The sequence below is a fragment of the Dipodomys ordii genome, unplaced genomic scaffold (genome assembly GCF_000151885.1).
Source record: "Dipodomys ordii isolate 6190 unplaced genomic scaffold, Dord_2.0 Scaffold106, whole genome shotgun sequence".
Classification (NCBI taxonomy): Eukaryota; Metazoa; Chordata; class Mammalia; order Rodentia; family Heteromyidae; genus Dipodomys; species Dipodomys ordii.
Window position 1 is genome coordinate 2,722,569 of NW_012267322.1, and position 26,546 is coordinate 2,749,114.

General features: G+C 52.3%; 1 protein-coding gene across 1 annotated transcript in view; it reads left to right on the forward strand.

The window, feature by feature from the left end:
• Nkd1 (naked cuticle homolog 1 (Drosophila)) overlaps window positions 1-15,620 on the forward strand; it is a 76,079-nt gene extending 60,459 nt beyond the window's left edge. Inside the window, exons 5-10 of the mRNA XM_013027886.1 lie at window positions 6,268-6,374; window positions 8,528-8,623; window positions 11,343-11,490; window positions 11,901-11,985; window positions 12,976-13,103; window positions 13,944-15,620. Coding sequence (XP_012883340.1) covers window positions 6,268-6,374; window positions 8,528-8,623; window positions 11,343-11,490; window positions 11,901-11,985; window positions 12,976-13,103; window positions 13,944-14,530 — 1,151 coding nt within the window. The 3' untranslated portion in view covers window positions 14,531-15,620. The remainder of the gene's footprint in view (window positions 1-6,267; window positions 6,375-8,527; window positions 8,624-11,342; window positions 11,491-11,900; window positions 11,986-12,975; window positions 13,104-13,943) is intronic.
• Window positions 15,621-26,546: the final 10,926 nt, after the last annotated feature.

Consider the following 26,546-nt stretch of genomic DNA (forward strand, 5'->3'; position numbering starts at 1 on the left):
GACCCACCTACAGTGTGCCGGGCACTGTGCTGTGGGCATCGGCCACTGTGAGAAGAGTTGGGACAGTCATGTGTATCGATGTAGCACAGGATTCCTCCCTGCAGTGTGAAGCCCCGATTCACAGGAAAGGGGGCTCAGGCTATATTCCAGGGAGGGCAGCACAGACACAGGGACCATCTGGGAAAGCTGTCCCACATCCCACAGAGTGTGAGTGAAGACACCGCAACTAGCATCTGAAGTCTTTGGCCTCCTCCTTCAGAAACAGGCAACCTTGGAGAGTTTCCAGCGGGAAAATGGCTGATCAACATTGCTTTTTTCTTTTTTTTTTTTTTTTGAGACAGAGTATCACAGTGTAGCCCAGGTTGGCCTTGAACTCATACTCTTTTGGTTCCACTTCCCAAGGGATGATAAGGCTACAGGTGGGCACCATCATACCCCGATTTCAATTGTTCACTTTCTTTTTCCAGAACTAAATTTGAATCCATGGCCTTACACTTGCTAGACAAGCACTTTCCTACTTAAACTATGCCCCAAGCCTTTTGCTTTTTTTGTTTGTTTGTTTTTGGTAGCTGAGATTACAGGCATGCACAACCACACCTAGATTTCGGTTTTACTTTTTAAAGCATTATTTCTGCGGTTGTCAAATGCCTGAACAGCAACACCCCTGCTCAGTGTTTATAAGAGGACTTAATGCAGTCACGTGTGTAGCTGCAGCCTCCCCAGCAGCTGCAGGCTGGCCTCCAGTATATGTGACCATGGGACCAACAGTTCTGTGTCTCTCTCTGGTCCCCACCCTCAGGATGCAGAGAAACCATTTGCCTGGAATGCACACATGATAGCTTTCTCTTTTTACTGGCAGCAGACTTACCCACCTAATTATGTAGGGCAGAGGCTAATATTAAAATTCATCTACATTCCCTCTGACAGCTGCTGCTGGAGGACTGGGGACACAGAAGCATCCTGGCAGGGTCCCCTGAGACCAAAATACTTGGAGCAGATCATGTGTACGTGGCCAGTTGAAAGGGGGCCAGGGGCAGGTTAGGATGTGCCCAAACTCCAGCAAGGAATCTCTGGCTTCTGTTACATCTGACATTGTACCCACCATGACGCACATGCCAGGTAACTGTGCTGAAGCAGACACGGGCTGTACATTTGATAAGCCAGAAGTTTCTGGTCTTTCTTTAGAGGGACCAACTTGGTCAGCATTGTGTTTCCAGTTTGTCTGTTGTTTGTTTTCTTTTTCCCAAAGCTTAATATCAACCAGGCCTTTTCTGGATCGTGTTAAGGATAAGCTGGCATTTGTTGATAGCACCAAGGATTGGATTTCCGCCTGCATAGGGGCTACCTCTTTCCCCTGCACAGGGTCCCCTCTCCATGTAGGTGGGTCTGATGGGTGTGCCTTGCACCCTAGCCTTCCTCCTGATGTCCTGGGAGTTGGTGCTTCTGGACACACTGTGGTAGGTTCTCTACTCTGTGAACCCATGGGACAGGCTGAGCCTGGCACTTCTGGGGCAGTGGCCTAGAGTGCAGGAAGTGTGCATTGTGTCTGTACAGATGTGGAGGTCTAGGTGGGGCTGTACAGAAAGGGGCTCCATTGAACAAGGAGGACCACGCCCTTCCATCTCAGATACACTTGTAGCAATTAGGAAAGCTGCTCCTCCTCCACACCTGCCTGCCACCTGTTGGAGAAATGTCATCAGCTATACCCACATCCGTGGTCTTGGTCTGTTAAGTGGGTCAACCCTCCACCCCACACCTCTGGGATTGTGCAGTGCACAACCTGCCCCTCTGAGCCTGTCTGCTAGTGACCCCAAATGACCCCAGTCATAGAGCAAGGTGTGTCTGCTCTGGGTAGCTTAGGGGAGAGAGGCTGCCAAAGGACAGGGTAGCACCAGCTGTCAGCAGCTTAGTCTGGGTGGGCTGTGCCAACCTGCTCACCAGGTCACTGCTGTCTGCCAGAGTAAACAGTCCCCCGAAAGTGATGGTGCTCTCCCCAGCGGGTCCCCATTGGCCACGGGAGGGTGGAACCTGTACCCTGCTCTCGCTTGCCACCCTTCAGCCTCTGCTTTCTCTCTCCTCCTCTTTCCCTTTTTTCTAAACTGGAGGAGGGAGAGGGAAGAGGCTGTCTTTGATCTCAGTGGAAGAAAAAAGTCTGTTCTGTTCAGGCTTTTGGCTAACACAACAAACAGTGTTTAAAATTTAACTTTGCTTAATTAATTAGTAATTCTGTTTAATGCTGTCTGATCTCCCTCCAAAAGGTATTTTGAAGCTTGAGAAGGGAACATCAAAGGGAGCCGGGTGAAGATGGTCAAGTAACGCATTTAATCTGGCAGTTGCTGGGGGTGGAGAGCAGCCAGGTTGAGAACGTCTTTGGTGAATACTGAGCCAGACTCCTTGTGGCTCTGGCCATGATGTAAGGAGGGACAGGGAACAGCTTCCAACCGGCAAAAGCTTCCCTAACAGCCCCCAGACTCAGTTTTAAGGAAGCAAAGTTAACGTCTTCCTTCTTCCATGGCTGTTGTGTCCAGTTGGGCAGGTTGTATACCGCACAAAGGTTTCCAGTCAAATAAGTCTTAGGTGAACTCCACTCTGCACCTTGCTCATCAAGTATGTATCATGGTGGGGGTGGGGGTCTGCGGTCACCTAAAGTAGTGACCCACAAACTCTAGAAAAGGCACATAGTGCTTATCTTCAGCTTTGTAGGCTATACAGTCTCTTGGGAAACTCAGCTCTGCTATTGGGAAGAGAAAGCAGGCAGAGAAAAAGTACATATGCATGAGTGTGCTCCAATAAAACTTTATTTACAAAACCAAGCTGTAGGCCAAGCCAACTTCTAGGGTCTCGTTTCCTCGCAGTTTCTGCTTATCATCTAGGCTTACCAGGGAAATGGAAGATGTTTGCCTGCATCCTCTGTCCATCTATTCCTTATTTTTCTTCCTTCATTCTCATTGGCAGGCCCTCTTGCAGGCAGTCTGCCTTCAAGTACAACATTTTTGGAGTGTGCAAAAGCCTGTCACTCCCAGGGTTTGGCTGGAAGTGTGGATGAAAAGTAGAGAATGGACCTGGACACTGACTGAGGCCTGGCTCAACCTGTGTCTTTCTGAGCCAGGCACTGGTAATCTTTGATACTTGGGAGGCTGAGTTCAAGGCATTAAGGTTTGAATCCAGCCCAGGCAGAAAAGTCTGCAAGACTATCTCAAATTGAGCAGCAAAATGCAGGAATCTCAGAGGCATGACTCAAGTTGTAGAGCACCAGCCATGAATGGAAAAAAAAAAACCAGTATGGGCAAAACAAAACCAAAAATAGGCTCAATGACCTTTAGGCTCACCGTCTGCCTCATGCTGCCTGCCCTGCAGATGGTGGGTGGGCACCTGAGTCCCAGTTCTGACTCTGGTCTTGGGTCTGTACAGCTTTTGGTTAGTTCTCTGACATCTTTTTGCCCTGGATCAGAGGGTGAAAGGTTCCTTGGGTCCTCACCCATGTCCCCTAATGTCCCAGGCTGGATCAGTCTTCCTGCCCATTTGTGTCTAACTCAGGCTGGGAGGGTGCTGGTGGCTTCACTGAGCACCGCTGCCCCGTGGCTGGGTGGTTTTCTTGTCTGGGAGGGATAAAGACACCTATGGAGAGGACAGTCCTGGTCATGCTGGTCTTTGGGGAAAACCCATGAGGGTGGAGATGACAAGAAAGGGGGGGACAGGAGAGGACTCGAGGGCAGCGGGCTGCCGGCCCAGTGGTATCAGGGTGATCCACAGCCTCCAAGAACAGGCACAGAGGGTCCTTATCTTGGGGTTTATCAAGTGGAACATGAAAGGCAATTGAACCTGAAGGTGCTTGTCGGATAACTTTCCTTTGAACTTGCATCTGGGTTTCGATGAGCCCTGATGGCTGGCCTCTCCAGCAGGACCTCTGCAGGGGGGCAGCAGGAAGCAGCTTTGAAGGGGGAACTAGGCTTTGTTTTCCTTTTTCCTCTTCTCCTCCAACAGATGTTGCAGCCTCCGCATCAGTGGTGCCCCTTCTTCAAGGGGCACTAGTGACTAGAGGGTCATTTGGATCTGGAGAACCAGCGGGGACCCTGGCTCAGCCAGCATTTATTACTGTGTTCAGTGAGCACTTCTTCCCTTGTTGCTTTCTCCTGGCCTTCCTGTCCCCACAATGTTAGTGTGGGAACCAGCAGCCCTGGGAGGGACACGCCGTTGTGGCCCCATCTTACAGAGGGGAGGACAGATCTAGAGGCAGCCGGTGCCTTGTCCAAGGCTACTGGGACCAGCCAGGGGCAGAGTCAGAATGACAGGATTTCCAGTACCCTGTCAGTTGGGGTACTCCTGTTCTGCCTAGCTGTGCCTGCTGGAGATGCTGGAAGCTTCTAGAACTGAGTCCTGGAGAGCCCAGGAGAACCCAGATTCTGGCTTGTGAGGTAACAGGAGAACTACATGCCTTGTGCAAGGCAGCTGTGCCCAGAAGGTACCAGGTGGATTCAGGACAGGGCAGCTACTCTGCTGGACAGGTCTTAGGTGTTTGCCTAGTTGCTCTTTTGGTCCCTGGGGCTGAGGTGCCCTGGAGTGGAGCGGATGGTTGGCTTTGGGGGAGCAGGGCTAGGACTTGTGTCCGCAGTGAGGGTGAGCCCCTGTACCCTTCTGCAGGGAGTGAGGGAATGCATTGTTCGTTTTCCTCCGTTGAAGAGCTGAGACCACAGGACCTCTGGCTCTAGGGTGCTGTCTCCCTGCTGTTGGGGAAGCAGTTCCCAAGTTTGGCCCAGAGGGGAGCCGTGATGGAGCTGTGCGCCAGATCAGGCAGTTGCCAGCACCATCTCTATACACACATGGGGACCCCAAGTCTCCAGGGGTGCCACAAGGAGAGCTATAGCCAACTTCCAGGAAGGGCTGCACCCCAGGACAGGAATGGGTGAGTGGACGAAGAGGGGCTGGTCCCACCTTTTGGGGAGGTCCCCACCCTCCCTCCTAGGGTCCTGGCACGTACCTTGTTTTACCAGGCACTGACATATCAAGGAATCCCAACCACATCTTCCTGTGTAGTGGGGAGATCTCTTCCTTGTGGGGCCCTCTGCAGCCTGGTCACCCCCTGGTCAAGAGAGATGGGGAAGGTTCCTGGAGTAGAAATCCATACTCCTTTTTCTGGTGCCAGTTCTGGAGCTTGAACTCAGGGCATGGGCGCTGTCCCTGAGTTTTTGTGTTCAAGACTGGTACTCTACTACTTGAGCCACAGGCTCCACTTCAGGCTTTCTCAGTAGTTTACTGCAGGTAAGAGTCGCATAGACTTTTCTGCCAGGGCTGGCTTTAAACTTCAGTCCTCAGATCTCAGCCTCCTAAGTAGCTAGGATTACACCACCAGTGCTGTCCTACTACTTTTTGTGTACCTGCACAACAGAACAGCAAAATCACTGCCCTAGGGTTCTGGAGGACATTTAATGAGGGAAGAGCCGAAAGTATGTATATTCCAAGAAGTAGTCCCAGAAGTGTGAGACCCGTATGAGACACTCAAAACTGACAGAAAGGGCCAGAAGAGGCTTGTGGGCAGGGCCAAGACTTGATGGAACCTTAGGGCCTGGCTCTGAGATGAAGTGCTGCCCAGAGTTCCCCTCCTGGCACTTGTTGGCGGTACCCACAGCAAGGAAGTAGCATTCATAGGTCAGATTTTACATCCCCTCTCTGCAACTGGGGGACATGAAGAGCTGTGGCCTTTGGCAAAGGGACAAGGAGGACTCTGGCGAGAAGAGGCCAATTTCAAGGCCCAGGTGGGCAAGTGTGCATGCAGATGTGCACGCATGCACATGTGTGTGTGAAATATGTATGTGTTGATACACATTAATTCCTTTCATTAACCCAGCTGAGTTCAGTTCCTGTCACCCCCCCCACACACACACACAGTAATGTACCTCACATTGACTCAGGTGGGTGACAATTTTCAGGAGGCTGTGCAGAAAATAGCCACGGTCCCTCTCTGAGCTTCAGAATCTCCCCTGTTGCCCAGCACTGGTTGTGCCCCTCTGTGTGCACAGAAGGCACAGGCTGCTTGTGCGTGCTGCAGATTAGGGATGAATGGGGGTCAGAGAGGCCCATGGGGGAAACCTGTGGCCAGTGCGATGCCCTGTGGAGAGGCTCCCCGGGTTGGCCCGGCATTACCAGGGCCAGAGAGTCAGACCCATCCATGGGCAGAGCAGGGCAGCCAGGGCCCAGCACGCTGGCGTACATGTCATAGCCACTCCACACCTCCATCCCCCTTCACTTTCCCATCCACCTGCCCCACAGTGGCCCTGCCACCTGAGAAGACTGACGGCCTGGGCAGTGGAGATGAGAAGAGGATGGAGAGAGGGAGTGAAACGTGCCCAGCCTCCAAGAAGCAGCTGAAATTTGAAGTAAGTGTCCTTGCCTCACGCTGGGCTCTGGGGAGACAAGCTGCATTTCCCGTCATGGTGGCACAGTGCCAGGCACAGAGGCCCCTCACATCCCCTAGCCTCGGTGGGAGATCGCTTCTGCCTCTCTCCCTCCCCCCACCATTCCCCAGGGCTTAGTGCTGCCCCTCTCAGCTCAGTCCTGGCCTCTCTGTGAAGTAGTAGCCAGGGCATCGGGCTGGGTTCTGGGTAGGAGCCCAGGATGGCGAGTGTCTGGAGGTGGGTGCAGGGAGACAGGACTCTGGCCCAACAGTAGCTGTTCCCTCCTTGGCCTCAGTTTCCCAAAGCTGATCTGTGGCATTGATGATAGGGTGGGCAAGGTGAGGCAGAGGGCTCTGGGCAGGTCCCCCGAGCTGAACTCTGAGCACTGAACCCCCTGAGTGCAAGAGTGAGAAGTGGGAAGGATGCTCAGGGAGCCAAGCGGGTCTGAAGGCTGCTTCACACAGAGGGACCAGCAGGAGCAAAGGCCTGAGGTGGAGGTGCAATGCCCGCACACCTTGTGGGAATCAAGCTCATTGCAGCCTCCCGGGGTGGGGGTAGGGCAAGGAGACCTACATAAGACAGGTAGGGTCAGAAAGGTCACCACTGTGTATGTATGTGGAATGCATTGTCTCTTTGCATGATGCATGCACGTGCGCGATACACACAGATAGGAGTGTGCTGAACATAAGAGTTGTCGTTCGTGTGCAATGCATGTGTATAGGTACACTACTTGCAGGTAGATGTGTGGTGCACGCATGTGTGTGATGTATATTTGTGAGATGCGTGGTACATGTATGTTGCATATACGCAGGTAGGCATGAATGCATGGGTTGTATGATGCCATCGGAAGCACTTTCTGGAGGGCAGAGGAGTCCTTGGCAAGCGGCAGCGAGGCAGGCATGTCACAGCTGAGCACGTGCTGACTTTGAACTCACCTGTGCCCACCCAGAGCTGCAAAGGAACTGGTTTCACTCGCATGGCCCCATGCTGGCTGGCTTGGGCACACTCCTCCAGATCTTGCCCTCTCCTGGAGCCTGAGCCTGTGGTAGAGATGACAAGCTCCGGGGCTGGCTGCTTTGTAGCGGGAGGATAGACAGAGTGAGACAAGAAAGGACAGAATGACCTGGGGCTCCTGTTGTTAGGTTCATAGACTCTTATGGCCTCAAAGGCCTTGAGGAGAACTAGTGTCTCCCAAACAGCCTTCTCTAGAACTGTCTGTAATACTCAGCTGGCCTTTGCGTCCAGGCCTCTGGTGATGGAGCTTGCCACCTCACAGTTCAGACTGCCAGAGGTGGACCCCAGGATCTCTGTGAATAATGATAATGAACTTCCTGGGTTAACAATTACAGCAGACAGTAACAGCCAGTATCACTAGCCAGGTGCCAGGCACATGGTATAATAACTATCACTCCTCCCACTTCCTCTTAGACAAGGGTGGGGTGTGCGCTGTGTATTGGGACAATGGCAGGAAGCCAGTGAAGGGTGTCCACATGGGGCTCATGGGCAGCAGGAGCTTTATTCTGTGACATTCCCCTAAGTATGTGTTCAGATGTGTTGTGTGGATAAGTAGAGGGTGGGGATGTTCACCCCAGCTGCAGGAACTTTGAGGAGCCAAGGGCTATGGAGCAGGATATTTCATTTCCCCAGCAACCTTACAGGGTGGATAGTCGTTTCTCATCATTTATATGAGGGAAAACTGAGGCATCAAGAAAGAGCAACCTGCCCGGACTCCCACAGCTGTGGAAGACTAAGTGGGAACCATTAATTTGGGCAAACCCTGGAATCTTAGCCATGAATGCCTGTATTCTGTTGCTACCTGCTTCAGGCAGCTGACCCCAGGGGCCTTCCCGGGCCATCCACGTCACTTCCCTGTTGCCTCCCAGCAGCTTCTAGCCCTGGGTTCAGGCTTTGCTTTTTTCTTACGTTTCCTTTGTCTTTGAAGATTGGAGATTGCTGCCCCCCCGCCAGGTCCTCTGTCCCTGCATAGTCCTCTGCTCCTTCTTCCTTGGTATTGGGGAGAACAGGGGTTGTCTGCCCATGGCCTGGCCCGTGGCAGGCCTGGCTGGTGGGCTCATGCGTCACCCTTCAGCCACTGTTCCAGCTGATAAGTGACCAGCCCTCCTGTCTGTGTCCAGGAGCTACAGTGTGATGTGTCTGTGGAGGAGGACAGCCGGCAGGAATGGACCTTCACCCTGTATGACTTCGACAACAATGGCAAGGTCACTCGGGAGGTGAGTGTCTGGCTCTGTCTGCCTCCTGACAATTGCTGGGCCCTGGGCCCTCGGCACAGGGGCCTGATCTCAGGCCTGGGAGTGGCAGGGCTTGGGGGGAGGGTGTGAAGTGGGGGGACCATGGAGCCACGGGAAGGGGGAGGTAACAGAGAGGAAGGGGCAGCCTGCTTCCTGACACTTAGACTGGGCAGTGCTCTAGATGGAAGGGAACAGGTGTAGAACACAGGCCACTCCAGAACCTGCCGAGCTCCTTTCTCTGCGGTCCTGAATCTCTAAGGGTGGGGTTGAGCCACCCCAAGCCACTTTACCCCTCTATGCTGGAGCAGAGCTTTGGGGTGGGGGTGGGTATCCAAGGCCACAGGGCTCCTGCCATTGGCTGAAGCCTCATTGCTATTGCCCTTGGGGTGTGTGTGTGTGTGTGCGCACGTGTGTGTGTGTGTGTGTGTGTGTGTGTGCACGTGTGTGTGTGCTAGTACTTGGACTTGAACTCAGGATCTGGGCGCTGTCCCTTGGTTTTTTCATTCAAGGCTGGTACTCTACCATTTGAACCACAGCTCCACTCCTGGCATTATGGTGGTTAGTTGAAGAGTCTCATGGACCTTCTTACCTAAGCTGGCATTGAACTGTGCTACTCAGATCTCAACACTCTGAGTAGCTAGTATTAGCTACTCCTGGTAGACCTGCTGTGATCACAAAGCATGCCCCCAGGCCCTATGAGGTCTATGATGATGCTTGTAAGATGGCTGTCAGTAGACCTCCATCTGTCCATGATGCTCCCTCTGGCTTCCCAAGAAATGGGCATTGTGCGATGTGAAGGAGCTCTAGAGAAGGGAGGGAGGGAGCAGAAATTTTCTCTGCAGGCCTCATTAAAGCTGAGATGGCCAGGTAAGCCAGGAGTAGCCATGGAAGCCTGACACTCAAACGTGGTCTCCACAGTCGGAATCCAGCCCCCACCTTGTCTGGTCTGTTCTTCCAGGGGTCTGTTAAAAGTTACTCATTGAAGCCAGGCTACTCAGGAGTCTGAGATCTGAGGATCACAGTTCAAAGCCAGCCTGGACTAACTACTCAAAAACCAGTAGTGGAGCTGTGGCTCAAAGTGTTAGACTGCTAGCCTTGAGCAAAAGAGCTCAGGGACAGTGCCCAAGACACTGAGTTCAAGCTCTACAAGTGACAATTTTTTTCTTAAGTTATTGATATCAGTATCAGTGACTGAAGATTCACAGATGGTTTGGGGTTTGGGGCGTCTCAGAGATGATCCTCAGCCTGCAAATAAGGGCATGTCAGCTGAGCCGATTGACTGCCTGCCACTCACTCCTCCATGGGCCCCGTGGACCCTCCATGCTCACCACCATGGCAGCGTGGAGATCCCCTCTGCTGAAGGGAGGTGAAGGATGTACAAGTTCTGGGTTCATGAAGAATCGCTGGACAGATGGGACTGTGGGGTCTGTTGCACACAGAAAATACATTCCAGAAGTTTCCAGTATTACTTAAAGCAAAAAGCTGCCCCTCAGACAAATGACTTCAGCAGATACCCAGAACCAAGGGAGGACTTCCAGTCCCAGTCAGAAGCCAGATTAGAGACCCTGGTGTTTTGGTTTAGAGGGTAACTGAGGCCCAAAGAACAGATGTAGGATGTGAGGCAATCTGCATATGACATCTGTCACCCGATTGATTGCCAGGGTTGATTTAGCTGACTTGGCTGGCTAGGAGGGTGTCCCCTTCCTCACTGCTCCTTGTTTACCCCCTCCCTGCCCCCTGAAGCTGCATGCTTGGCTGAAGAGGACGACCATCCCTGATAGAGGAGGCCCTGTCTTCAGCCAAGGGTGTACGAGCAGCTAGAACCTACAAACAAACTCTCAAGCACAGTTTCTTCCTTGAGACGGTCTCAGTCAATGTGGGCTACCTTGACTGAGTCCAGCTTGGAGGCTGGACAGAGGGATCAAGGCACTGGCCCATTTGGGTCCTGGTGAAGCCTTTCCTCCCAAATGGCCTTCTCCCCACATTCCCCACATTGTGATGAGAGAGAACCTAGAGACACAACTTGCTGCCAGATTGTGTCCCCAGTAGGCCCTCTTCCTAACAGGACCCCAAGTCTATAGGTTAGAACCTCACCTCTATGAGCACATTCGGCCATAATCACCTCTCACGCCAACCACAGGGGGGTGTTGGGGATTCAGACTTCAATAAAGGAGTATAACTCAGGGGTATAACTCAGTTCACAACAGTCACACATCCGCTGTCTGTTTCCTTCTCAAAGTGCTCATCAGACCTGAGTAGATGCTGCTGCCACCTCCACCCCAATATTCTCCGGGCTCACCTCTAAGTCCTCTCTGCTGCTTTCCTGGCCAGTGCTTTCTGTGGAGTTAGGGCTAGCGCTGCCCTCGCAGGACAAGCTGAAAGCGTGAGGGTGTGGGCATCCTGGGACACCAGTGATAGATGGGAGTTGTTTGTGCCCTCAGCTGTGGATGAGGCTGCCTGGCGTGGGCTCCATGCCATCCCTAAGAGGGTCCTGGTACCCCTGCGCTTAAGTGGTTTGTAGCCACAACCCACTCTTGAGGTTTTCTTCCGCTGTTTCCTCCTTCTGCCACCTGGCCCCTTGCTTCCCCCAGCCTTGCACCTGCCATGGGTTCAGCAGTGCATAGGCAGCCAAGCCCCTTGTTGCTGTGTTAACGATGCTTTGAGCTGAGGCCCATGCAGGCACCTGCTTCCTCCCACCCAGGACATTACCAGCTTGCTGCACACCATCTATGAGGTGGTCGACTCCTCCATGAACCACTCCCCAACATCCAGCAAGACCCTGCGGGTGAAGCTGACTGTGGCCCCCGATGGGAGCCAGAGCAAGAGGAGCGTCCTTCTCAACCATGCTGGTGAGGAGCTGCTTTGTGCCCACGTGGGGCTTTGTTTGACAGGTCCTGGAGGAGCAGCACAGGGATAGGAGGGTAAGAGAAGGAAGGAAGCAACACAGGTGGAGACCCACAAAGGGACGTAGAGGTGGGAGATGGCGTGATGAGCAGCTGCAGGGAGGCGGGCTAGTGCGAGGAGCCAAGCTACAGAGTCTCAGGGAGAAGACGCTTTGTCCCCAGTATGCTTTAGTCAGCATTTGTAGAGTGTCCCCCAACTGTTCCTAGTTTAGTGCACCCTCTACTTAGCCTTAGCCAGGGGACTGTCCTATAGAGCCATAGCAGAGCTTCCATGGGCATGTTTCAAGGGCTGCACACCTCGGCAGACCCTGGCAGGGCCAGGAGCAGGCAGCTCACGGTCATTCCTTGTGCTTCAGACGTGCAGGGCACGAGGCCCCGAGCAGAGACTAAGCCTGCTGAGGAGCTGCGCAGCTGGGAGAAGAAGCATCGAGCCCCCCTCAGGTACAGTGGGCACAGGCAGAGGGGGCAGCCTGGGACCTGTGAGCATGTATTAAGCACCAGCTGGGTGCCTGCATCTGAAGGATTCCAAAGGGGCTCTCTGTAGGGGGGCAGTGGTCTCACTACACAGATTCACAAATAATGAGCTGTAGCCCTCATCTTGTCATGCTAAAACCCGTATCACCAATGTGATTTGGATGCAGCATTTGGCGGGTATCCCTGGCATGTTTCCCCGTGCACTGTTGGTGGGGTTCAGGCAGTATCCTAGGACCTACCACGATTTTGCCTTGGAGGATGTATGCTCATTCAAACCCAGTGAGACAAAGATCCAACACCTCCTCCCTGTGGGGTGGCTGGCCGCCCAGCAGTTAAGAGGAACCTGTATTTTCAGGCGTTTGAGCTTCAGAATTGTGGCACAGCTGATGTGCAGATCTATTCACACCTGGTGGACCAACAGCACGGGTGGGGTAGGGTTTTCCTCATGCAGGAAGAAGAGGAAACAGGCCAAGCCTGGGTGCCATGTGAGCACACAGAGGGCTAGGGTCAGAGATGTCCAGGGGGCTGGAGCTGTGTGGAGAGAATGACTGGGAAATGGGAGCAGACTGCAGAGGTCCTTGAGGGAGGTGGGAGGTCAGCATCCTTTGTGGGGCAAAAGAATGGCTGCTGCAGTGCCTAGACTTGGAGAGCCTAGACTGGGTTCTGGGGCAGGTCGTGGAGCTGCCAGCCTGAATGCTAACAGTTGGGCCTACCCACAGCCCTTGGAGAACCAGGCCAAGGTCAGCTGGGTGCCTGCAAGTGGGCATGTGTGATTCAAAGCCTGAACTGGGAACACCTTCTGATTTTAACAGCCTGACATTTGCTTTGCGCCAGTTTGGTGTGAAGTCCCTGACCACCCTTCTGAACACAGAGAAATCAGTGCACTGACTAGAGATGTCTGCTCCCTTGACTCCTCCCCAGATTGCGGTACCCACTCACTTCTGTCCCCCACCGCAGGTTCCAGGGTGACAGCCGCCTGGAGCAGTCAGCCTGTTACCACCATTGCGTAGACGAGAACATTGAGAGGAGAAATCACTACTTAGACCTCGCCGGGATAGAAAACTACACGTCCCAGTTTGGGCCAGGTAAGAGGCTCCCGCTGCAGGAGGCGAATGTGGGCAAGGTCTGGATGCGCCAGGCTGGGTGGTGGCCGCTGTTCTCCTGGGCTGGGGGAGCTGTTATGGAGTCAAAGATGCCAACTGTAAGAACATTTTCAAGCCAGGCGCCAATGGTTCACGCCTGTAATCCTTGCTGCTCAGGAGGCTGAGATCTCAGGATCACAGTACAAAGCCAGCCCAGACAGAAAAGTAGAGGTATGGCTCAAGTGATAGAGCGCCATTCTCGATTGGAAAAGCTAAGCAAGAGCTTGAGGCCCTGGCCTTGACCCCAGAACCTGAGGTTTGAACCCCCCCCCAAATCAAAATGAAAGTAATCCATGCACAAAGTTAAACATAATCCAGTACTGCCTGAGGGCTTAGAACACAAAGAAAACCACGGTTCCTTGTCCATCCATCCCAGCCCAGGTCCAAGCCTTGCTTGGATGTCCCTTGGTCATTTCACCCAGGGAAAAAACTGCTTCCTGTCCATCCTCCACATTGTGGACCTCTTGTTAAGCTAATTTTACTCACCCAACTCCCCTTTCCCTCCCTCTTGGTGCATTTAATTTCTCTATATTTCCACCAGAAAGCTTACAGCTCTTCCTCAGCCTTCTGATCCATTGGTTATTAGTATTCATTGCTGTCAATATTTCCCAGCTCCCTCCCAGATGAGAGCTACTCTTTCTGAAGACTCACCTCGCCCCAGCTCTTCCCAGGGCAGTGGGGCAGTGGCTTTTATCCATCCTGGTGGCCTGGGGGCAGGGTGATCTGGGGTGCAAGCCCAGCACGCAGTAGGTGCTCACTAAATGTTGTTGAATTGATTCCTAGGCTCCCCTTCAGTGGTCCAGAAGTCAGAACTGCCCCCTCGCACCTCCAACCCTACCCGGTCTCGCTCCCATGAGCCAGAAGCCATCCATGTCCCCCATCGGAAGCCCCAAGGCACAGACCCGGGCTCTTTCCACTTCCTTGACACCCCATTCGCCAAGGTCTCAGAGCTCCAGCAGCGGCTCCGTGGCACCCAGGACGGGAGCAAGCACTTTGTGAGGTCCCCCAAAGCCCAGGGCAAAGGCATGGGTGTGGGCCATGCTGCCAGAGGAGCCAGAAGCAAGCCTCCCTTGGCACCCTCTGTCCCTGCAATGTCCCCCACTGCCCACCTGGCCACCAGCCCAACCCTCCTTCCTGTTCTGGCACCTCTTGGGCACAAGAAACACAAGCACCGAGCCAAGGAGAGCCAGGCTGGCTGCCGGGGCCTGCAGGCACCACTGGCCACAGGTACCGTGCTGGGGCGGGAACACATGCGAGAGCTGCCTGCCGTGGTGGTATACGAAAGCCAGGCTGGGCAGGCAGTCCAGAGACACGAACACCACCATCACCATGAACATCACCACCATTACCACCACTTCTACCAGCCCTAGAGCCCCCGTCCCCGGGCCCTATCCGCCATATGAAGGACCCTCCCCAGACCCCCTGGCGTTGTTATTCTATTAATTATTGTTATTATGACGATTATTGTTATTAATAATTATTGTTACTCCACTAATATTTAGCTAGCCTTCATGTAGAAGATATATGGAAACACAGAACTAAAACTTTTTATTTATATGTCGTGGGGAATGCATAACTCATCCAAGAAGTGACTCTGGGTTTAGAAGGGGCCTGTAAATGGCAGAGGCATCCTTAGGGGGCCCCTTGAGCTGTGGAGTCTACATGGATCTTCCCATCTTCCCCTAGTGCCATGGGAGCCCTGGGGCCAGTCTCTGGCCTGGGCCTTCCCTGGCCTGGCATCAGAGACCCTCAAGATCTCCAGAGGACAAACAGCTGCTACCTCGTAGTGTTGTTCTGGTTTGATTTTGCCCTTAATTGACTGTAATGTGCTACAAGGGATTTCAGCGGACTGCCAACACACCACCTCCCTGCCACTGCGTTTTTATGTCCCAACCTGAAAACTTTAGGAATCTTTTCTGGCGTTACCTTCCCTACCTATCCAGTGGGATGACGTCGCTGGCCCAAGCCAGCCCCATCTCTCCTGTTCTGCGCTCCATGGAAACATCCCCCTCCTCCACTCCCCCACCCCTCTCTGCATCTGGAAGACCCACCCATTAAGGACTGTCTCTGAAACCAGCCTTCTCATTTTGGAAACCGTTAGAAAGAACCAACCTCATAAACAAGCATGGTTTTCCAAGGTTGTGTGGTATTGGCTGTGATGAGAGGGTGGAAGCCTCAGGTTTTACCAGCTGTGAATATGTGCCCACCTTTGTGGTTCTCTGAACAGTCTTCTGCATCTAGAGGTAGATGCCACCTACTGTGTCTCTGTATCTTTCTAGAAATATATGTTCTCAGGTATCTTTGCTGGCACGTAGAAACCAGTGGTCAGGCTCTCTGGCTGCTTCTGGAGCCCAGATGTGACACTGTGTGTCTCCTGGGGTGCTGGATGTCTGTCAAGTACACATAGTCACCACCCTGTGAGTAGTGGTCTTTCCTGGAGGGTTTAGAGGATACAGACTAGGAAGAGGCCTTTGTGGGTACAGAAGATTGGAGGAGGATGGGGACAGTGGCCAGAGGGGGATCCCAGGGTCAGTGTCCTTAGCAGGGCTAAGCTTTGTTTGACCAGGACCTGGGGAGACCAGGGAAAGGTCCACTGTTAATCAGTTGGGATTCCTACAAAATCCAGATCCCTCTCAGACTAGGTTGTCCTGGGTGCCACTCCCCTCCCCCTAGCCCCATTAGGGGCGAGGGAGAAGCATGGAGTATCTTTTACACACGGGACTAAGAGTTTGAGGAAGCATTTTCACTCCAGGGATGCAGCCAGCTGTGAAGCCTTCAGGAAACGCACATCCTCGGCTTCTTTCCCACGTGCTCCGAAGGCACCTCTGGCTAGGGAGCCCCAGAGTGTGTGGGTGCAGGTTCCATGGGCACTCTTGAGAACCAGATGAATTAAAATCTCCTTCCTATGGCTTTCTTGCTGAGAATCCCTTCCCACAGCCTGCATTTGAATTGGGGTTGAACATGGTTGGAAGGCAGTTCCTCCTGAAGGCTGTGGGCATGAGTTGTGTCAGTTTTATTCAGTCCTGCTGAGCCACCTCGGCAACCTTCAGGGGGCAGGCAGTGGAAGCCCAGTGTCCTAACGCTCAAAGAGGTTAGTAACTCCCCAGAGACTACACAGTAAGTGGCAGGGCTGGGTTCTAGTATTTTCCATGGAATTCCCTTAGCCACTATGAAAAGGGTGTAACCACTGGTTTGGGACTTCCCTTGCTTGGGATTGTGGCTTTCTTCTGTTCAGTCAGGATCCAACTCAAAGTAGCTATAATCAAACCAGAGGAAGGCAGATGGCACTGTTGGAGGTGACAAAATCAGGTGTGAAGCTGAGCGGAGCTGATTCTTAGCCCTCCCTTTTAGGACTCAGACTTGTACCTCCAGCCAAGTTGGGGTTCTAGCTATTAGCATTCTGAGGAAATTCCACTGAACAGTTCTGATTGGCTGGGCAGGTACCCACTCCCCCTCCTCCAACCAATCACCATGGCTCATCTGGGGTCACAAATCTATTCAGTAGGGGATAAAGTCAGCGCCAGAAGGCCACAATGAACATTGACCAGGAGTTGGAGCCCCTGGTTTGACTGCAGCTCCTCAGCATACACACCCCCAACTCCTGCTGCCAGGAAGTGCCAGGTGTTGCCTCCTGCCCTACCCCCGATAGGATTCTTTTATTTCTTGGTAATGGATTTACCCAAGTTTTTAAAAAATATTTACAAAATACAGCAACATGTACACATGTAAGATTAGATAGTGTGAAAATCCATACAGTAAGAAATAAACTTCCTGTCATCCTACCCCAGCAGCATGATGCCAGCTTCTGGGTGCCTTCCGGGACCAGTCACATACTGTGGGGTGTGCTGAGCACCGCCCGCTGTGCCCTGCTACCCAGGTTCCAGTCCTGGGTCCCTGGCTTCATCCTGCTGTACTTCAAGTGCAGTCAGTGCTGGCCCTCAGTTTCCCCGTCAGTGGAAACTACCCATGTTATCTATCCTTCATTCTCGGAATAAATGCATTTATATAAAATAACTCCTTGTTTACATTTGGTTAATTTAGGCACAAAGTTTGAAACAGAATACTGCAGAGCGATCCCTAAGCCCTCCATTCACCATTTACAAATGCTGACATTTTGTACTATTTCTTTCGGATCTATTTTTGAGAAAGAAAACCCTGAAATTGTTGCTTAATCCCCTTCCCACCCCACCGTTTTATTTTTATTCAAGCAGCATAGCAGTCGTGCTTAGGCCCTTTTCTCTCCAACTGAATATATTTGGAGACTTCCCTGACTCGTTGAGCTCCCCCCCCGCCCCCCAACAGCTGCTTAGCTTTTGCCTGCTTCCAGGCACTGTCGCCTCCCATCAGGCTCATGGGTCATCTCTCATCCTAGGCCGTGACAGCCTAAAGGTCCTTGTACAGGGCTTGTCTTGGTGTCTATGCACATTGAGAGGAAGGAAGGAAGCAAGGAAGGGAGGGAGGGAGGAAGGAAGGAAGGAAGGAAGGAAGGAAGGAAGGAAGGAAGGAAGGGGAAAAGAAGAAAAGCACATTAGGAGCATCCATGTTCCTTGTTGAGGTTTTGAGTGTGTTTTCCTGCTGGCTTGTGAGGTGAGAAGTTTAGTCCTGTTTACAGATCTGAACTCCAAGAACAGCTGCTGCTTTCCTGGCCCCTGAACTCAGAGCCTGTGAGTATTATGGGGCCTGGAGAAGTTACCCGGAGCTAAGGTCAGGACTTGTGGCTTTGAAGGCATGTGTGCATGTGCACTTGGCATGAGCTGGTCAGCTGGGAGATGTGGGCTCCTGCTGCTGCTTCCTGGCACTGAGGACCTGTGGTGTGTTCAGTCCCTAGAGCAGCATGGTCTGTTCTCATCTCAGGAGCGTGGGAGTCGGTCCCCAGAAGTCCTCAGGGCTGGAATACAACATGCCAGCCATGCCAATTGAACATTTTGGCACAGGGACCAGCTAGGAGCAGGTTCATTGGCTTTCTCCCATTTTCTTAGCATTCAGCTCTCAAATCATTGCTGGATCCCAAAGAAGGCATCTACAGAGGTGTGAGGAGAATGGGGACCAGCCTAAATCTCCTCCTGGAAGCCATTCAGTACTCTAGGAATCAATGTACTACTCCATGTCAGTGGGTTGTGAAGATCACCCATTGCCCTCAGCTTCATCTCTACACAGAAAGGCTGCCCCACCACCCAGCAGATGCCCAGGGGATGCAGGTCTCCAAGGACCCCGAGATAATCTTGCTCCTTGGCCAGTCCTGTGATACAACCACCCTCCGCAGACTCAGCATTCCCCTTTTTCTGGATATGAGCAGGACTGGGCTCAGAAGGTCGAATACAGAGGCCTGCCACTCTAGGGACTGAATGCAGCACAGGTCCTCAGTGCCACCGATTTGGTTGACATCTTAAAGCCATGTCAGGGATACCTTCTCACTCTGCAGCCCCACCCTGCATCTGGGGCTCTGATCTGGTTTTTTGTCTCATTACCTTCAAGGCCAGTGGATCATCAAGCTCAGCCTCTTTCACCTGGGGTGGTTTTCTCCTGCAGAGGGCTTTGTGTCTTCAGCATATCCCCCTGCCCTGGTGCCGGGTCTCCAGAGAAACTGTGGAGCTGCCTTCCACTCCCCGCCCCCTCCCACTCTAGAATCCTCATGAGTTTAGTGTGTAAGTCTAGCAGAGAGACAAGCAGATCTCTACCTACAACATAGGAGAGTTTGACATGGGCCAGCCGTTGGCCAGGGGCGAGAAGGGCAGAGTGGGCCCCACACACCAGTGACTCTCAATCTGTGATGGCTGAATTCACAGTCACCTGGGAGAGTTTTCCAGAGACCAATTCCCAAGCCTACCTCTGACGATGCTGACCTTCAGGTCCTGGGTGTGGCTCGGGGATTTTAAAGTCTTTCAGCCTCCCACGTGGCTTCCTGTGGAGCCAGCGGCATTGACTGCAGATGATCTCAGCGGAAAGACCTGAATTCAAAGCTGGAGGCATCTCCCTAGGCACCTGGTTACCGAAGACCCCACACCTAATAGGATTGATTGGGTGGGCTTGGGTGTAGAGCACAGGACCAATGCCTTATTTATGTGTTTCTTAAGATACTGTTTCTCTCTGTAGCCCAGGCTGACCTTTCAAGACTCTCTTGCCTCTACTTAATTCAGTGTATGACAAGGCCAGTGCTTTTAATAAGCTTCCTGCCTCCAGGAGCTGGTATTGCAGCTAAGCCTATAGACCTGTCTGAGAAGCCCAGAAGTCTGTGCCTGGGCCCAAGCAAGGCCCAGCCTCTGTGAGTATGTACACTGAGGTGGCAGGAGAGGCAGAGGAAGCCTCCTGCTCCTGCCCCACCAGAGACCTCCCAAAACATAGGTGTTGGGGTAAGTGACCATGACCGCACCAGAGGATGGGGGGACGTGGTGACACCTCCTCCCCTCACTATAGTGCTACATGCACCCCAGGGAATCAGATCTTCTGAGGCCAGATGGCTTCCAACCAGGGTCACCCAGGTGGTTTCTGGGTGTAGACCACCCAATCTCTGCCTTGGCTCAGGGTGCAGCCCTGAAAATAGAAAATTAGATTTGATCACTCACCTCCTGAGAGTGTCTCTCTCCAGCCTTTGCATTTGGCCTATGGCCCTGGGCTGAAGCCAGCCATGGGGAACAGCTATCCGTGGCCCTGCTTGGCTGTACTGCAAACTCAGGCTAGGTTTGGGGGTTATGTGTGGACAGACCCTTCAGAGAGCCCTTCCAGTCTCCTTTCAGGGAGAGAGGTGGGCCAGGAGGGCCCTAGAGGCTTAGGAGAAGCCCTAAGGTACAAGCTGCCCAAGGGCCTGCCAGGGCCAGAACCGAGTGTGGGTGCAGAGCGACTCAGGAGCCCCAGACCTCACCTGGACCTCAGGACAAGAGCAACGCTGCACAAAGCAGGATGCTGCCACTTGAGCTTTGAGGTCCCCTGCTTCACTAAAATAACTCTTTTTCCAGATATTTCTGATGGTAAAATTCAAAATGAGGTCATCAAAGATGACCTATGCTGTTTTCTTTCCAGGGTGGCCATTCTTCCTGTAGGCACCTTAGCAGGTGCCCAGCAGGGAGCAGACAACAGGCTTTGTTGAGGATCCCAACTGGTCCTGAAGTTGACCTTCTTCCTGGGCCAAAGCCCCTGCAGCCAGGGTGCCTCCTGGGGTAAAAGCAAGGGCTGCTTCCAGCAAAGGTGGGGAGGGTGGCTGGTAATAAATACAAGAGCGGATGAGATGGGGTAAGAGGCAGGTAGGAACAGTGGGCATTGCCATCCTGCACTGTCCGTCCATGACTCCAGCCTGTGAGTCCTGCCTGGAGGGTTTTACATATACAGAGTGAAAACATTGCAAATAAAACTTTGGAAACACACTGTGTTGCTTTTTTAATTTCACTAAATATGTACTTAACAACAACAACAAAGAATAGAAAAGAACCAAGCACCAATGGCTCAGCCTGAAATCCTAGTACTCAAGAGGCTGAGATCTCAGGTTTACAGTTCAAAACCAGCCGGAGGCAGAAAAGTCTGTGAAACTCTTATCTCCAATTAACCACCAAAAATCCAGAAATGGAGCTGTGGCTCAAGTGATAGAGTCGACGGATTTTGAGAGAAAAAGCTAAAGGACAGCGCTCAGTTCCCGAGTTCAAGCTCCAGTACCAGCAGAAAGGGCAGGGCAGGCCTGAGGCTGACTTGCCCGGAGCCCTTCCCCAGGAAGCTTCTAGGCCCCACTCCCTGCCTCCTTCCCATGGCCAACGCCCTGCTGGCCAGTCCATAGCTAGTGTGGCCCAACAACTTGTCACGTTTGGTCCAGATTTCTAAGACCTAAAGTTTGCAACTCTTAAAATCAGGATTTTTAGCTGTTCCTGTAAAAATCAGAAAACAAGATTACCTTGGGACCCCATCCCCCCCAGGCAGCAATGTACAGGAACTAAGCAGTGTCCACCCTTTCCAATGGCGTACATACTTCCCCCTGGAGCCCCTCTACCTGCCCCCCAACCCTTCCCCAGCCTGGCTCCCAATACCGTGTAGCTCACAATCCCTAGGGCCTCTCATATTCAACCTTGGAAGTCACCCATTAAAAACGAGGCCCAATCAAGGGCTGATTGGCTAGTGGCTTGGGAGGTCCTTGTGGGAAGTCCTAAACCCTTGCTCACAACATAATCTCATTCTTCCTTTAGGTGGGACTGGGTTGCCTCGGGTCACTCTGAGGGTCCTGGTCTGTGTGAGACTCTGCCACCCCTCTTAAGCTAATGCTGTGTTAAAACTGTGTCAGCCACACAGACTTCCTGGATTCCCAATTAGCTGTGCCATTGTGAGCTACTGACTGTGCACCAGTCTGGTCAATTTTGAGCCTCACTTTGCTTCTCTATAAAATGGGCTAATGCTTGGCTTCAGCTCCAGGATCTTTGGATATTTCATTGGGGCAAGAAATGCAAGAGGACAATCTTCCACATCGAGCTCCCTGAAACAACATCTCTAACTCTTTTCAGGCAGGAACAGAAGGCTGCTGGCCTGAAGGGGCTCTCAGTGGGTCCAAGAGACTCCAGCTCTGGCCTTTCCAACCCAGGTGCTGGCTGTAGCTCCCACAAATCTGGGAGGATGTGGCCTCAGATTCTCAGGAACTGGTGTCTTGAATTCTGGTCATTTCATCTGTGGGTAGAGCTTGAGAGAGCGGTAGAATCCAGTAGTCTCCTACCTCTGGGCCTGTCCTTGTCCTCAAAGAACTGGGTAAGAGCTGACACACCAAAATTGCTGGGGAGTCAAAGTTGTCATAACTACTACTTATGGAGCAGCTACTGTATGCTGAACTTATCGTGTATGGAGTGCCTACTATGTGCCAGGCCTACATTCCTGATAAACTCGGAATAGTCTTGTGAGGAACAAGTGGGGAAACAGTTACAGTCTAGAAAAGCTACTCACCAAACTTGCCATCGATGCACAGAAGGCTTAAACATAATCACGGTGTGTGGGGATGAGCTGTTAACACTTGACCCTGCCTTCCAGGGACAGCGTTAGCCAACACTGACCAGGGCTAGTCCCAGGCCTGCCATCACCCTGCTAGTTCAGGGAATCTAGGGGAGAAAGTCCTGGGAATAGGGCTGTGGTCTGGCTGAGGGTCCTTATAGTCCCCGTATTCCCAGAGCTGACCACATTGGTGACCAGAGTCAGTGCAACTCACTTGGGACATTCATTCTATTCTGTGAAGCTGCTTTAAACATTGACTTTGTGGATACTGAGTGGTCACTTCTGGGTTCGTGCAGGGTGAGGATCCCACCAGCATGGGTCACAGCACTGTCACATCTAACACATACACCGTACATGCCTGTCACAGCCTCTTGGTGCTCGGGAATAGCAGATGTCTCTTCCACACAGAGCCCAGGGCCATTGTAAGTAGCAAAATCACCAGCAGTAAATGAACCATGAAAATTCCACTGCTCTGCACGTGTCCACAAATGACCATGAAAATGCTGGAAATGCTGATTTTGGCGTTCCCGGTACACTGTAGTGAATAGGCAAATTCACAATACAGCAAGTGTGAGTGGCGAGGATCCGCTATCCGCACTTATTCATGCCATGGGCGCTGTCTGCTTCTCTGAATAATAAGGGTATTATTTTCCAGTCCCAAGGGCCCAACGAAGACAGCTGCTTATCAGACGGCTGCTGAGCGACTGAAGGACACACGCTCTGGGCCTTCCACATGGACCCCAACCTGGCCCAGCATGGCCCCAGCAAGGCCTCTGTGGTGACTGGGTTACAAATTTCCAGCAATGGACTGTTCTCATGGTCAGATCCAGTAGTGTGTCCCTTCTGCCATGAGGCAGAGGTGAAAACTGGGGATATTCTAAGGGTTTAGAATAGAGGGACACGGGCTGGTCTGTGGGCTCTCAGTCTATACACTGGGTGGCCTTTGATGGCTAGGTCCCTAGCCAGATCCTCCCTAGGTGGAAAGAGGCCTCTAACCACCTTAGCCCAGCTAACCAGGTTCCCTTTCCTCTGACTACTCAGTCTGCCATCTGATACTTATTTGGTCCAAAACCTTTGCCCCAAATGGAGCTTTCCCTCCTTCTTCCTTACCTCCCTCCCTACTAGTAAGTTTTGTGTGTATACTCATATTGGGGATTGAGCTCTGGGTCTCTCACTCTTGCTTGGCTCTTTTGCTCCAGGCTGCCACTCTACCATTTGAGCCACAAGTCCACTAACAGCTTTTTGCTGATTAAATTGGAGATGAGTCTTGTGGACTTCTCTCTTCCCAGGCTGGCTTCAGACTGGGATCCTCAGATGTCAGGATCATGAATAGCTAGGATTGCATTCGTGAGCCACCAGCACCCAGCTTCCTTCCTTCTAGAGAAGTCTTGACCACTGGGCCCCCTACTGTCTTGCTGTGCAGTTTAGTATAGCATGTCAAACTCTGGGTTTGACTCTTCTCTCTCTGTCTCTCTCTCTCTCTCTCTCTCTCTCTGCAAGAAGCCACCACCAGAATTGAACTTTGGGACAAGATTTAGGTAGAGCAAAGAATGAGTCAGATTTTTCCCTCACCACTTGGACTAGAACCTGCTAGGGCATAGCAGGCCTTTCCCTTGACCACACCCATCCAATAATTATCTCCATCCTCCGTGCTTTCCAGTCTTTAGTGATCAGCTACTACATGCTAACAATTATACTCCAAACTGAAAAAAAAATGCATATCACACAACTTTACTTTCTTGGAGCCTGTAGTCTAGTAGGGAGTTAACTGTCATATAAAAGCTATGTTGTTGTGTCAGAACTGAACATTTGAAATGATTGTGAGATGGAGTAGGAGAAACATTAGAACTTACATGCATAGGAAGGAACTTTTTGAAAAGTGTCCCAGGGGCACAGCAAATAGGAAAGAAACTTGTCAGATGGAATTACATCAAAATAAAGTTTCTGCACAACAAAGGATATAGAAAGATAGCCAACAGACTGTGAAACCATCTTTACCAGCAATCCTTTAATAGACCAAAAGCCTAAGTTTGTGGAAGGGTTCCTTAGGTGGAAAGCTAATGAGGGCAGCTTGTACAAAGGCCCTGAGGTAGGAGAGAGAATGAACCACTGGATAAATATAGAGGCTGGTGATGGCCACGGGATAGCCTGGGATAGCCACAGTCTGGGGGTTATGGTGGATAAGCGTGCTCATTACCCTGAGAGAAACTCATCAAAATGCTGGGTGGGAAGCAGGGGTAGGATGTGATCCTGGCCACTGTGTAGAGAGGGGATTGGAAGCAGCATCCTGAAGAGACCCCCCCACACACACACACATTGTAGGGTACTAGGGTGATTCAGTGGACAGGGTACACTGAGACCCCCACCTCCATGGAGGGTTCCTGTCCCGTTTTCCCACATTCTCACCCATCAGTACTAGAGTCCCTGCTGTCAGACAGCATTTTTTAAGTGGAGGAAGAAGAGAGAGAAACAGACAGACATGGGGGAGAGGGGGGGGGGAGACAAGGCCTCTTCTGCTCCTGGTCCTCTTGAGTCAGGAAAGGAAGGGCCGACTTGTGTTCCTCTGCCAGGCAAGGGGGCCCAGGAAGGAGGCCACTATCGACTTAAATGTGGGGGATTTAAAAGGCCCCTATGTTCCCACTTTGTGCTTGGCTTCTCACAGACAGCCCAGGACCTTTGAAGTCGGCCTGGCCCAGTGGGGAGCGGGCTTCTGTGGAGAGGAGCCGCTGACTGGGCGGTGGAAGGGGCCAGGGGGGTGGCTGAGACTCTATTAGGCATGCTCTAGCAAAAAGGAAGGCAAATCCAATGATAATGTACATCTGTTTCAGGGAATTTATAAGCTTTGAACATTTTTTATGGGCAGATAAGTGGGTCCTTTTCTTACCATAACTTAGAACTTCAAAGCTGAGTGTGTGGATAATGCAAATTGCTGAAATATGAGATTTTTCCCTACAAAGAGGTTTCCAAAAAAGACAGGAGGAAAGAGGAGGGGTGGGGGGAGAGAACGAAGGCTAATTGATGCCAGTCTTTTATGTATACAGCGAAAACAGGACAGAAATTGATTTTTATGAAATAAGAAATTGATGGGAGAGACCTAGAAGGAGGGGGAAGCTGTTGGGCTTGTGTGTGCGGATGGAACCAAGGCCAGCCTTCCGCCCAGGCAGAGGTCAGCTCCAGGGACACGGCGTCCTGTCTCTGGAGGCCAGAATGGGGACATAGGACACGGCAGTCAGCCCAGGCTGTGTGGGCGCCTGTCCCCAAGGTGTGGGAAAATCGGGGAAGGCACCCTGGAGGAGAGGGGCTTTATGAGACAAGCTTGATCCTGACTGGAGGAGGGGGAAACATCCCGAGGACACAGCAGCCCACTCAGGGCCTTGCCCGTGTCCCCCATACCCTTGTACTGCCCGCATCTCATCCCTCCAAACAGCCCGTGAGGCCTTGAGATCAGGACTGTCGTAACCACTCAGTATACACGTACTGAATGAACGAATACATGAAGAACGAATGAGAGGGCAAAACTGAGTTGTTTGGCATGCTCAGCCTGCTGATGCACCCCCCATTTCTTTTATCCATGGGTGGAAAGGAGGTGAGAGTGTGTTCTGATCTTTTCTGCCTATAAATCATTCATCGAAGCCAGCCTTGGCAAAGCCACCACCTTTGCCAGCAATTGGGCCAGAAAAGGTCACGTGACCCTATTCCAGCCAATGGCAATTGAAGGGAAGTCTACTGCGGCCCAAGATGAGGTTGTGGTAGGAACCATCTTGCTAGCAGCCTTAGGCCTCCAGAGCATAGGTCCTGGGGGGGGGGGGGTGCAGCACTGGGGTAGCACTCAGGTAGTACTTGGTGCTCCCTCTGCCCCCACCCCCACCCAGGCTCAGTTTTTTTTGGCTTTCCTTGGATCAAGATCCCAGAGAAGATTTGAAGGTGAGTGGGAAAGTAGACAGAAGGAGAACTTGCAGCTTGACACCTTTGAGTCTGCTGAACCAGCCCACACCAGAGGCCCATGTCTGCGACTGGAGGTCCAGCCATTGCTGCTCAGATCTGAGATTATCCTTACCAGTGCAGCAGGCTGGTGAGGACTTCCAAGGGCTAGATGAGGGGTCTGGACGTCCCCTGGAACTCGGTAAGGACCCAGGAAGCCCAGGTTTAAGGCAGGTGTTGCCTGGGACACGGTGAGGACCCGCGAGGTCCCTGGGACACCTCTGCCCTCCTCTGCCAGAACCCAGGGAGCTCCACGCCTGCCTGAGCCCCAGTTCTCAGTTCTGTGACATCTGCTCTGCAGAAGGCTCCACAGAGCCTTCCTTTTTCTCCCTTCTGTGCTGCTCACTTCTGAGCCCCATGGTGGACTCCCCTATGAAGCCACAAATTGCCGTCTTCCTCTACCCCCTCATAGCCCCTCTCCATTCTTCCACTGTCTTCCCATCATCCGTTCCA